We start from the raw sequence: 14,179 nt of genomic DNA, 5'->3' as shown, positions 1-14,179 counted from the left end.
TGCTGTATCACACAGCACTGATGTAGATACTAAGAGCACAGCTGCTTTTTGCTGGTTTATTCAGATAGTTTTAAGTGCATGGACATGGAAAGATGAAATTGTTCTAAAATGTTTATCATTTTCATGCATAGGGTTGTTGTGGGTTTTTTAAAATTCCAGATTTCCCATTAAATTTTACCTCTACAAAGTCCTCATTTAGAAATGGAAAAATAGTTTCCATAAAGGTTAATGCACCAATCGCAATCAGAACCTTGAGTGTGACCTGGTAACAGATGTGTACTACTTTAATGTATCACTTCCAGATTAACTGCAGAGATGACAGTTAACTCCTGAAAATATACTAATTACTAAGACCTTGAGGATGACAGCAAAAATAATTATTACTTCCATTTCTTAATTGCCTTTTAGGTATGGAAACTATGACAACAAAGTGCTAGCAGGCTTTAGAAGCTATGTATCTCTGGATCACTTTTTGCCTGTAGGTTACAAAGTTACATGCTTTAGGCAATTAATTTCAAGGGGGCTAGGCTTTTTGCCACCTGGAATAAACCACTGCATAGTTCCTATGCTAACTGGAGATGGATTTGGAGTATTTCAGGTAATGTAGTTGATCCTTGTTTTTTGGTGTTCCTTGAAGGTTAAGAATATTCTGTCTTCTTAGAATCATAACTTGGAAAAAATAAGCAAGAGATAACCTAGAATTCAAACTCTGCAAAATGTACACAAATATAAAAACATTTATAGATAAACACTCTACAAAAATATCTGCAAAAATATATGGATATGTACATATATGAATGAATATTTTATGAACGTGGATAAAAATATATGTGTGAAAGTACATGTGTATATATAATGTACAACTGCAAAAAAAACCCCCTGTGTGTGTATAGATATACACACACATATGGGTATGCATGTCAATTGTACACTAATGCATTTCCAGTGTTATTCATTTTTGATTTATGATTGTGTGTGCATGAGGTCATTTATTGCAATCAAAACAGCATTTTTTAAAGTTATTAATTCAGCCTCAGTCTTGACTATTCTCGGTAAGAACTACTTCCTGTTTCTAGAAGAAAAGTAGTCAGTTTGGGGATTTTTTTTGGTTGTCACGCTAAATATAATGCAAGAAACAAAATTCCACTCAAAACAGTACAATTCAATAAACAAATATTTAAAAAAAAAAAAAACCAAACAAACAAAAAACCAGACCAAACCAGAAAAAACCCAGCAAAAACACAAGAAAAAGCCCAGAAACAAAGGCAAATCCTAAACAGCTCCATCATCAAAGAAATATAAAATGTAAAGCTGTTCTTACGGTCTCTCAGTTTCAAAAAATAACCACTGAACATATGCTAACAATGTTAAACTTTCACTGCTCAGAGTAAGGACAGTCTTATCAGCTAAGCCTAAGATACATATAACTTTTCCTGGCATGCGCTGCCAAAACACCAAGCTTTGACAGATATAACGTTTTTCATGTAAAATGAAAACACTTCTTCCATATAAGATAAAGCATTGCTTCACGTTCTTTGAGCGCAGTTGACCAGATGAGAACAAAAAGATACGTTGTACGTTTTACTTGTGTTACCTAACACAGAGATTATAATGGAAAAGCATATCACAAAGACAAATCAGTTAAGTTTTAAAAATAGCATATAGCTAAAAGTATTATCTCATCTATTACCATATCAGACAGATATATATATCTGTATGCCCTTCTCCTCATCAGGTTTTTACCTTGTAAGTTACCATGCATTTGTTTGCAAGCACAAGATAGAAACTTTGTGAGTTTTGGGGTTTTTTTTAAGAGTTCAGGAAACAGTAATCAGTGAAGTGGTTTTCTTAGGCACCACTGTGCACGTGCCCTGTGTTTCAAGTGTGCTTGGCTGTCAATGGCATGCAGATCCTAATTCTACTCCACTATAAAAATCTTCTGTTGTTTAAGGGAAGCAAAGAAACAGAAATTATCTATAAAACTTTCCATATATTTTTTTTTAAGATTGTGCAGTTTAGCAGGATAAAGTATAAGTATCTAGGAAAAAAAAAATATTCATTCAACAGCAACTGCCAGCAAATATATGAAAAATTGCTAATAATGAGTTATTTAGTGTAGTATTTATGACTGTGGGCATACAGCCAAGTGATGTACACACAGACACTCAACTGAGTTAGGCAGAACCAACAGCTGCTGTGATCTGCTATAACCATCGTGCTACCACACACCAGATGCAGCATGAATGCAGTACTTTGAAATTAATTATTCTTAGTTGGATACTCTTGAATAATTTCAGGGTAACACTCCAAATGATACTCTCCCACCAGTGTGACAACTGAGGATCATTTTCCTCCACAGGTAGTAAACATTTGACAAGTTTCTGTAGCAAATCAAAGTTACACTTTACACCACATAAAACAGTTTTCTAAGGGAGATGTGGCCAGTGAATATGCAGACACCTGCATCACTGCATCTTTCATTCAATTTACCTATGGCCTTCTTGTACTCGAAGTCCAAGCCAGCTCAAACAGGTGATGCAAACAACTGGAAACAACAGATTAATTAATGAATTATTTTGACTCAAAATTCCTAGCTTAGTGGATGCTTATTGGTTTACATGGCCCAACAAACTCAGTGGCAGTGATCTAGGTATGCAGATTCTTTCCAGTATGTTTCATAATCTGTATATGTTTATGGAATAAATTATCTGATTTATAACACTCTGGACATGAAATACAGTAACCATATGGTTCTATTTATAAATTTAATTTGAATGGGACAAGATTTAGACAGAAAAGTACACTGAATAAATATGATGTAGTCATAATAAATGGTGATTAAAAGAGAGGAGGTGAAAAAAAGCACCTTTTCCCCCTCTCAAATATCTGATACCTTTCTAACCCTCTATTTTTCAGGTCCTTCTGTTTTTGCCTAGGCTCCTTAGGTCTTCTTCAGTAAAGCCTGTGTTTGTTCTTCTCCCTTTCATGTGTGAACCAGAGCTGGCATAACACAACTTTCTATCATGTTATGGAGTGAGGTTAGTGATCACTACTATAGTGTTTCTGCTCAGAACAAGAGAAGTGAAGGAAAGGTAGACAATGGCTGTAAGAAGGAATTACAGAAATACTTGATGGTCAGTCTATCCAATTGGACAGCAAAAGCCAGACATTCCACTTACTAAGCCTTCTCTATGAACACTACATGGAATTTTAGAAGTGAGAAGATTAAAATAATTGCTATGGTCTCACAAACACAGCTCCTATTTTAAAGTCCATGATTGCTTATGAGAAAAAAACTCAACCAAAACAGCCAAAAAAATACCCAACAAATAATTTAAAAGTGAAAAACATTAACAAATGGCTACAAAGTGACTGTTTTTCTGGTTGATTCTACTCACTCCTTGCCTTCATATTTCTGAAATCATGAGGTGTTACCAGATCAGAACAGCTGCATTTATATGGATGAAGATACAAATGACTGACTGCATGCATGTGCTGCAATGCTGCAGAGACCCAGCATGTACACCTTTTGCCACATTCCTCACTCTTACTCTTCACCTTGCACTGAGGGGTGTTTGTGGCCAGAGCCACAGTGGCACACTGCTGGCAACTTTAGTGCTCCTGTTTCCGAGGGCATGCTCTCTGCAGTTGTGCCAGTTCAGACTTCTTTGGTGTTCTTTCTTCAAATCACATCAGCAAAGTCATAAAAGAAAAAGCATTTTCCTTTAAACAATCTATTTGTTTGTGCTTTAACAAATTGGTATATCGTAACACACAATGAGTTGGACTGACACAATTGAGGAGCAGCTCTGGTGTAACAGCTACAAGGAAAACAAATGACTGGAGAGAGGAGGGCATGAAACTGACAGTTTAAACCTGCTACCAGAGGAACAGTAGGATGGAGACAGAGCCTTAGAACCATTCATCCCAGTTTCCTGTGGGATAACAACTTACCTATAGTTATATTGGAAGTTAGGTCAATAATCAAGGACTTGCTATTCACCTGTCTATGTGAAACTGCTGACATGACACAACTTCTGTTAGTAACATTTACATGCTAATGTGTCCAATAGGTGAAATATTAAAAGCCAAAGAATGGCAAAGTGAGGAAAATGTGTAGGGTTTGTGGTCTAAGAGGCATTCTTTGACCAGAATTTAGGCAGTCACTGTGTAGAGTTGGTGGAGATGAGACACAAATAGTGATAAACACGAAAAGACGCAGGAAATAAAGGAAAAGGTGGGGGGGGGGGGGGAAATTTAAAAAAGGAAAAATGGGAAAAACCTCAACCTGGTAGAGTAGACCTAATAAAAAATGAGAGATTCTAGGTACTGTAAAATCCACCATCCACTGCATTCTCTTTGCAAACGGTAGTGAGCCGTGGCTGCAAAGCAGTGCCCAGGAGATGGCAGTCTTGGATACAGCAAGAGCAGTCACAAAGCTAGGAACAGATTGTAACTACAGACGTTGGCAGCTGTGCGCTCTTGATAACTGTTAGCACTATGAGATCCACATGGAAAGCCCTTGACTTCGTCTCTATAAGCTGCTCAAATTGACATGGAAGGTTTTCACTGTAATGTAAAGTTTATTTGAGACTTCTAGTTCATTACAGTCAGAAGGAAAATAGGCTGCTTTAAGAACACTGATGTAACTGAAAAGAATGAACCACTTCAGAAGATGTAAATGACATATGCTAGCGGATTTTGAAAAGGCAGTCAGCTTCTGAAATAAGGATAATCTTTTTTTCTGTACACTCATAGAAAACATAATAATCAGTGATGATTTTAACGTGTAATAAGAGAACATTTTCTAAGATAGGATAGTGAATCACTGGGACAGACGGCCCAGAGAAACTGCAATCTTCAGGACTGAGTGGTCTTTGTAATTTCATACATTAAATTTTTACACATATGGCAAGGTAAATGCAGATATAGTTGATTCAGAAATAGAACAAAGATCTCGAATAAATCAGCATCTGGTAATTGCTTATCTTTTACTTCAATAATACCTGAAACATCCATTAAGTTCAAACCTCAGTTTTGAAAAACAAAGAGCATTTAGAGGTGATATACTGTCTTTGGCGACTTCAAACTGATGTCTGGCAAATGTTTGGCAGACCTAAGACAATATTCTGGGATGTGAAGCAGAACGAATTGCAATTTTTTTCTTCTTTAAATATATTCTGTGAATTTCCTGCCACAAAGACCATTAGGACTCTGGAGTACTTAATAGGAGAGTGCTTATTTATGAACTTATGCTATCTAACAATTTATGTAACTAAAGGTAACTGAACAACCAAACAAAAGACATATTTAAAAAAATCACACCTCTAAAACAGTGCAGAAAACAAGAGGAAGGTTGTGCCAGGGACAATTTAGATTGGGTATTAGGAAAACATTTACATTAAAAGAGCTGTCAAGCACTGGAACAAGCTGCCCAGAGAAGTGGTGGAGTCGTCATCTCTAGAGGTATTCAAAAGATGTGTAGATGTGGCACTTACAGACATGGTTTGGTGGTGGACTTGGCAGTGCTAGGTTAATGGTTGGACTTGACCTTAAAAGTCTCTTTCAACCTAAATGACTCTGTAATTCTATGATCACAAAAAATGAGTCTAAAGAGATTGAGTTGAGAAACTGTTTACATCTTCCATAACACACCAGTCATGATTGCTTTTGCTGAAGTATTTTTGCCCACTTTGTGAGCCATTTCAGCTGCTTGTTGCTCAGGAAGAAGTGCTCTAGTTACGAACTAAACAGTACATTTTGCTTTTAATCTACACAGAAATCAGCACTTTCTCCAGCTGGTGGCACCCAGGAACCCCATAGACCCAGATATCAAATAGAAATATTTAAATATCTGTTGCTTCTAGTTTTTTGGGTTTTGTTTTTGTTTTTTTTTAAGGAAACTTTTTTCAACAATAAGAGCAGATGATAACACACTATTTTTCTTATCTTTAGTGATGGTGGACTGTAAGGAATGTATGCCATGCCAAATGGACACCAAAACCTGAGTCATGGAATTAGGACTCAGCTTCAAACTGCCAAGAAACAGAGTAAATAATCTCATATTGCATTTCATCCTACAGTGTTTAGAACACTTCCATTATCTGAGTTAGCTCGGGTACCTCTGCAGTGTCAACACACAGTGACAATTGCCCTCATCTGAGTCAATAAATAAGCATTGATTATTTCCTTTTACACGTTAGTTCAGCAAACTGGCAGATGTTTTAGGCTGACATCCTGCATCTATGCTGGAGATTCATTCCATGCCCCTTCATTTACAATGTATCTGCTCCAGAGAGCCATTTCAACCTTGCAGAGAAATGTGTATGGCAATTAAGAATCCAGTGCTCCTGGCACATTAGTGCATTCAGACATCCTGCACGGGCAAATTGGCAAAAAAAATTATTTTCTCTGCTTATGGACAGAGGAAAAAAGAGAAGCAAACAGACATATCAAATGGAAGTGGAAAGAAAAACTAGTAATACTATTTTTTTTTTATTGCATTCCAATGTAGTCCTGATAATAACATCCTCAAGATGAGAAGGTCCTGGAGGAGTAAATACAATATAATCCTTTCTTTAAGATTCTGTATTTCCCTTCCACATGTCATTTAGTCTGATCAGGGCAAAGTTACACTACTAAATGGAGATAGCTGTAACTCCACAACATCCACGCACTGCTATTAACAGCCCTGGGAGTACCTTGCTTGCCTCAATCCTGCATAGGCTAATGAACAACCTCTATAGACAGGTTCAGCAATTGAAAAGAAAACACATCTTCCTGCGCTTGTCCCTGTTATGGTTGGTGAAACTGTTTCACAAACATAAAACTAACTTTTTAGGTTTAACATACCTCCATAATTCTTTCCTACCCAAATTTTAAGGTTTGTTGCTTATTTGGAGTTGTAATGTACAGTTTGAGATTCTTTTTATGGTTCCACAGTGCTTCCACATAACATGGCAAAAAATATCAAGGGTCATTTATTATCCGATTTATTACCACTTCAGGTATAAACAGAACATAAATAAGGACAGTGTTTGTCCCTGTATCACATGATATGACTGTAAAGATTAAATGTTTTGAAAAACATTAGTTTTTCTTCTTGAACTCCATTACATGAAAATTTTCTCACTTTATTTTACAGATGAAAAACAGAAGCAAAATATTCAGTCAGAAATAGCCCCTCATTTAGGACACCTAATTCAAATGTCTAGGACACAGCTTTTTACATTACTTCACATCCACTGTGCAGCCAACTGCTGAATTAATGGGCTAACTGGTAGTTAAAAGTTGGCATTAGAGCTGCAAATGTTATTATTTCACCAGGTTTCATGGAAAAATCCTTAACTTGACAGACTTTGGACAATGGGTTTGTGATTCACTTGGACTTGAAAACAGCTTTACAAGCAATTAGACTTTACAAGCAATCTATTAGACTATAACAGACATCGATTTCCTAAAATATAAGAAAATTAGGATGCTGATAAAAGGAGATAGAGTAACATCTTTTCATTTTCACTACCTATTTAAATTCAACTAGTCCCATTCTCTAAACTTCAAATCAGGAAGGAAAAAGTTGTGAGCAGAGGACTTCTTAATAAAATCCATGAAGAATTACTTAATTTTTAACCTATATATTAATTTAACTTTTATTTGACTTAGATGCCAGTCAGCAATTCTTCTGAAAAAAATCTTTTTTCTGTTTGTTTTTTCAGTAACTGCTGTAGCAGAGTGGTAGTCATGGAAATGATCCTACAGGCAACTCCTTTAACAAGAACAAGCAGCTAAAATATTTATACAATATGCCCAGGCTTGTTCAGCTTGTATATGGATACTATGTGTTGAAAGCCCAGAGAAATTTCTCAATGAAACTAAATCATAAGCGGTTATTTTTCGTGTAAACAACACTTAGTATTTGCAGTTTCCTGATTTAATGTATAATTTTGTTAGCAAGAAACTTTAGAAAATATGGAATTTAAAAAAAAAAAATTGTAATTACAAAGTAATTGTTCTTACAGTTGCTTGGTTTACTTTGTAAACCATTTTTATTTGACAGATAATTAGTTCTTTTTCTTTTCAAACACTTCAAGGAATAACCTTGTACAGAATAGAACACATTGAAAATAATAAGACCTACCTTATTTAGCTTTACAAAGTAGTCCAGTCCAGCTTCCAAGGGATTAGTGTCACAGTTCATCTGTTAAAAATTATAAATTCACTATCTGTACATGATCGATAATCACAGCTTTTGGGTTAAGGGGTTTACTTGTTCATTCTATGCATCCTTCTATTTTCTCCTGTGTCAATGTCTTCCATGATGCATATATTGCAAATTCCATTTGAATACACTAAAAGCTTCCAATATGTGATTGCAATAGAATATCTACGATTATGCCTAATACAGAGATATGGAAATCATTCATCTAAGTTTCAATATGCAAAACAAAACCATATTTCAGTAAGAATTTTTTTTTTTTCTGTAAAAGCAGTAAGGAACCTGCAGAAGACTAAATAACCAAGGGATTCACACTAAAAGCAACACAGTAGGAATGCCTTAGCTAGAGAAGAAAATAAAAAACAAAGCAAATTTTAGTCACCACTTTCCCATTAGGTGTAGGGGGAATGATTTTTAAGCAGCATTTGAAGCCAAAAAAAAAAAAAAAAACCAAAAAACCAAGCCCGGGAGCTCTAAATGCTCAGCATTTCACCTTCGTGAGTTCTTTCACTTCCAAAGGACTTAGGAAAAATTCTAGGTAAGCAGAAATTACACTGATTTTGCCAAAATTCTCTATGTCTCCTGAGTAGTTCTTCATTGTAAATGAGCAAATTTGGTAGAAGTAAGCTCAGGCGAAACGAAAAAGATCGCAAAACACGATGAAGGAAGAATAATTGGCCTCTCACGACATAGTTGTTGCAGAAAGAAAACTTTCAGAATCTATCAGTCAAACCTTTGACTTTCAAACACTAGAGCTCAGCAAAACCCTCATAATTTTGTAATACACAAGAGGGAGAAACATTAGTGAATCAAAATAAGTGTCTCTTTGCCAGCAGTGCAACATAGTACACTAGTTATTTTTATTTAGAAAATACAGCATTCAGAATCACAGCGGCTTTTCCTCTTCAAGGAAAACTTTCTTTTCATGCTACATTGAGAAATTGGAACAAATACTATCTGTGCTAACTCTGACTAAAACTGTATAAGCATAACAAAATAAATAAAACAAAAAACAAGTCAACCCAACCAAAACAAAACCAGAAAGAATAATGAAGAAGTTATATTTCCTGACCTCTGCTCCCCAAGCTCGGAAACCCTTTTCCAGTCTTAAAGCATTCAAAGCATACGTTCCAAAGTTGTCAATTCCCTCTTTTTGGCCAGCTTCCATGATTGCACTGTAAAGAGCTACAGAATCTTCCTTTCTGTGATAGAGCTCCCAGCCCAATTCACCTATTATACAAATGAGATTAACAGTTTCATCAGCTCAACAATCCTGAAACAATTCTGATAAATAACATCTTACTATGATTCTAATTAAAACTGTTAACTGAGATCTGGAACGGGGGGGGGGGGGGGGGGGGGGGGGGGGTGAGAATCATATAACTGATCATATCAAATAACTGATAAGAACAGGTCTGTGAACAGCAAGTGTAAATTAGTGTAAATAAGCCTGAGTGTATTGTATCTTTTCTAGTACAATAGGAAGAAAACATGAATTACACGGACTTTGTTTTTTTCAGAATGCTCTGAATTTAGTCTGTTGCAGTAGAAATGGACAAAGAAAGAAATAAAATAAAATGTAACTGGGAGAAACAAATAGCACTACAGTGTTACATTTTCAAAGCACTTGACAAACACTAATATATAGTAATCTGAAAACTATTCCTGACGTTGGTTTTGCAGCAAATATCAGAGGTTATCAGAATTGGCCTTTTGTTCTGTAAAATAAATATTTACACTATGGAGTATTCTAGAGAAAAGAGTCTTGGAAAACTCAGCACAAACCCTGACCACATCGTATTTGAAAGTCAGTGTACTGTGTCTCCTCTCACATTTATATATAAAATGTAATTAATGTATTGCTTATGAGTAACATGATGAGATTTATAATTTTAGCTACACTTATTCTTTTATTCACTGTGTCTTTCCTTAAGAGTCTGTTTCCTCTATTACTTACCTGTGTACGATATCCTAATGGCAGTAACAGCAATGTCAGAAAGTTTCAGACATCTAGACTGGAGAAACTTAAATGACCCATCACTCAGATCCTCATTTGTCAACTTCTGTAAGACCTGTCGTGCACAGGGACCTGCTATACCAAGTACTCCCATCTCATCTGTCATGTTTTCTACTTCAACTTTGTATCCACCTCTTATTACTTTCTCTTCTATCCATCTGCACATAAAACACAACATTGATTATTTTTCAAGTTAAAATTTTTTTGTTAGTGTTCATCTTCCCAGCAGCTCCCAGACCCATATTTTGTAAAAATCAATAGAAGTACAGGCTACATTAGATAGTCAAATCCATTATTGATGTTAATCAGTGTTTTCTGGTGAGATGCTGGTATAAGGAATACAGGCATCTGGGATATAAATAGGAAACAAGATAATTTAAATGCGTGGAACAGTATTTTCAAGATAACAGAAAGAAGTGATTTCATACAATTAAAAAGTGGATCTGTCTTTGAATACACAATACGTTAATAAAAAGTCAACATCCAAAATAGAGAAAGTAATAAACACAATGAAAACAAGAAGTCTCCAAATAAATCCCTGTTTCAACAGAAGTGTGCAGCCAGTTTATTCCTTCCTGAATGTGCCAGGGGCCCCACTGATTTCCATGGGACTGCTATGAAACACTACATTATTCATCTTGTGTTGAGGTTCCAAATTTCAGTGGTTTATGTGTTATTCACTTTGAAGAACTGATTTGTCAGCAATTTCCAGGAAGAAAAATTCTTTCTCTTAGTGTGTATGTACAGCCACTAATAGCACACCTCTATGTCACTTCCAATGCTCATCTATGAAAAGCATTTTAATGAAGTAATTCTGCAAATGCTTCTGCTTCCTTTTTTCCTATGGTTCTGCTTTGTGATCCCAGAGCCCAAAGCAGAAGACATTACCATAGGATCAGGAAGACTGCACTACCCATCTGTACTGGCCAGGTCAGCGCTTCTGTGGTCATTCATATTTAAAGCCAATTTTCTTTCTTGCATGAGAGAAAACATCAGAAAGGAACAACCATGCTGTGTTCCATCATACAATGCCAAACACAGCAGGTTCAACAACAGAACAAGAACTACCTCCATTGAAGTATATTAGATAACTATCAGTAAATTCTCCACCTTTTTACATCAGCAATAATCCAATATGGGATTCCTGGGAGTCCTGGTTGAGAATAAACAAAGTATGAGTCAACAATGTGCCCTCGTGGCCAAGAAGGCCAATGGCATCCTGGGATGCATCAAGAAGAGTGTGGCCAGCAGGTCGAGGGAGGTTCTGCTCCCCCTCTACTCTGCCACGGTGAGGCCTCATCTGGAGTACTATGTCCAGTTCTGGGCTCCTCAGCTCAAGAGGGACAGGGAAGTGCTGGAGAGAGTCCAGTGCAGGGCCACCAAGATGATCAGGGGTATGGAACATCTTCCCTATGAGGAAAGGCTGAGGGAACTTCAGTAAGTGGGACTTCAGTAATACTTACAAGTATTTGAAAGGTATTATGTCAAGATGATGGGGCAATATTTTTTTCTGTAGTGTCCAATGATAGGACTAACAGTAATATACATAAGCTGGAGCACAAAAAGTTCCACTTAAACTTATGGAAAAACTTCTTTACTGTTCAGGTGAGGGAGATCTGACACAAGCTGCCCAGGCAGGGTGTGGAGTCTCCTTCTCTAGAGGTTTTCAAAACCTGTCTGAACACATTCCTATCCAACTTCATCTAGGTAGAATTTTCATGAATCTTTCATGTGTGAAAGGTTTGTTGAGTAATAACCAAGAATTTAGCACATAGTAAAAAGGTTACTATATTAATGTACTGTATGGCACTATGTACTTACTGTATCAAAAATAAACTAACCTCAGATCATGGAGTTCTGACCCTGAGCCAGTTACAAGCATAAATTCTCCAGGATGCAGTTGAGAAACTGTTAACTCAGCATAAACTTTCCCTCTTGGTGTTAACATATGGCTTATATTTGTAGAACCCACCTACAGAAAAAAAATTAGAATTATTAAGAATGAAAAAGAAATGTTTTGAGTCCTTAAACATTATTTAATATACAAAAATATGTCCTCACTTGAAAAAAAAAATGAATTCATTTTTGTTCAGTCAAGCCATAACAGGAGTGGACAGATACACAATTGGACAAGCTGATGCTTTACGGTAGAAATCTCATCTTTTTCTTTACAGAAAAAATGGTAATTTTCAAATAAGATACATCAAGATCTTTGTAAATATTTGTTAATTGTGTATTAAGCAAGATATTCTTAAGCTGCATTTGATTTAAGAATGCATTTTTAAAGCAAATTAAATTTTAGTTTATTCTCTGGTCATCAAAATAAAAAAATCCCCATGTGTGTTGTGGACATAAATACAATTTTTAATCACGTTAATAAGGCTTTCAGATCCCAAAAGGATAGTACATACTTTAAGAAAGAAAGAAATATTAAGTTGGCTTATGCTTTTGTGGCTTTGCTTTACATGTGCTTTTATATTTTATGTATTTGTTGAATATGAATCTATATCTCAGTACATTTGAATCAGGTTCTGAGAAGAAATGTAATCTCTAGAAGCCAAATTTCAAATAACAGTTACTTTGCAGTGATCATAAAACATATACATGTTCATACAGGTATCATTCATAGAAACATAAATATGAATGTGTGATTGCTGTGGTGCTGGTCTGGTTCCAGAGGCAGAATTTAATCTCCTTTATTTCATTTTACTTTCATAAGGTCCTTGAAAATCACCAGTCAGTGCCCAAATTCCAGACAATGAATGGAAAAAGGAAAATTTTGCAGATACTAACATTATTTTGCAAGGTCGTGTTACATTAACATACTTACTGGCATATTACAAGCACATAGCTAAATTTTCAGAGTCTGTCGGAAGTCATACTCAATCTGGTTGTGATACAAGTATATCACCAGTAACTTCATTGAATTGTTTATGATGCAGACAAACGTGATGGTACTAAAAATCAGATGGCTTAAATAATCAGCTGTTGTGAATGCTGGATTTTTAAGGGCAGTCATAAACTATTTGTTCTCCTTTGCCATCTAGCTTTCTTTTTTGCCTTAGCAACACTGATTAAGCTCCATAGAAAACACTTAGTTTGTTCTCCTAATTTCCTATTTAATCTTGCTTTTCCTCCATCAGACAACCACATTCTGCAAATGTCATCTGTGCCCATTGATGATACAGTTACCCTGACTCCACCCAAAGCTAGAAAGAAGGCAAACTTCTAACCTATAGTGCTATTATAAAATTAATACAGTAAAAAATATTACTAGATGGCAGGTGCTTCTTTCTCCTACACCTATAGGATACCATTTTTGTGTATCACCTTCCCATTCAGTTGTCTCTGACCTCTGAGAAGTAGTTATTTACCTTTGTAATTATAGTCTCAGTGTACTTACTCTTTCCCTGTGCTTCCATTCTCTGGTATCTGAAGCAGCTAAACCCATAATCTACAGCAAAAAATTAATGAAATTCTGTGTTGAAGTCAGCAAACCCTGTATCTGTTGAACTTCAGAAAGAAACAGTCTGCTTGCTGACATACAGTTAAAGACACTACAGGAGAGTGGTTGACAAACCAGGAAAAGTAGGAAGATAAAGAGAATCACGAAAAACTACCATAAACTGTGGACCAAGAATACGAAACCCAGAGTAGTTTGTTACAGTATACCATTTTGTGGGAACAGGCTCATAATCTGAGGATCTGTGAGTACCACCCTTGAGGAAAAAAGACACGTGTGAGCAGAAAGCTGAATATCCTTAAGATTGCAACCTTGTCTGCTCCAGGCAGTCCAATGTAAAACAGAGTTGGATATGAAGGGGTGGAAAAAAAAAAACACTGGTCACATTTGAAAAAAAAAAAAAAAAGAACAAAAAACCAACCCACAGAAGTATTCCCTTGGGCATCCAGAAAGAATACAACATCCATCTGTGGTTAGGTAAGAG

At 36.0% G+C, this 14,179-nt stretch overlaps 1 protein-coding gene across 1 annotated transcript in view; it reads right to left on the bottom strand.

Moving 5' to 3' along the window:
- The window catches only part of DMGDH (dimethylglycine dehydrogenase), a 43,425-nt gene that overhangs the window by 4,063 nt on the left and 25,183 nt on the right, over positions 1–14,179 (bottom strand). Inside the window, exons 11-14 of the mRNA XM_062017726.1 lie at positions 12,074–12,204; positions 10,173–10,390; positions 9,288–9,445; positions 8,138–8,197 (exon numbers count right to left, since the gene is read on the bottom strand). Of these exons, the coding sequence (XP_061873710.1) occupies positions 8,138–8,197; positions 9,288–9,445; positions 10,173–10,390; positions 12,074–12,204 (567 nt within the window). The remainder of the gene's footprint in view (positions 1–8,137; positions 8,198–9,287; positions 9,446–10,172; positions 10,391–12,073; positions 12,205–14,179) is intronic.

This window comes from Colius striatus, chromosome Z, assembly GCF_028858725.1.
Source record: "Colius striatus isolate bColStr4 chromosome Z, bColStr4.1.hap1, whole genome shotgun sequence".
NCBI classification, from domain to species: domain Eukaryota; kingdom Metazoa; phylum Chordata; class Aves; order Coliiformes; family Coliidae; genus Colius; species Colius striatus.
This window is presented reverse-complemented; position numbering and strand designations above follow the sequence as displayed.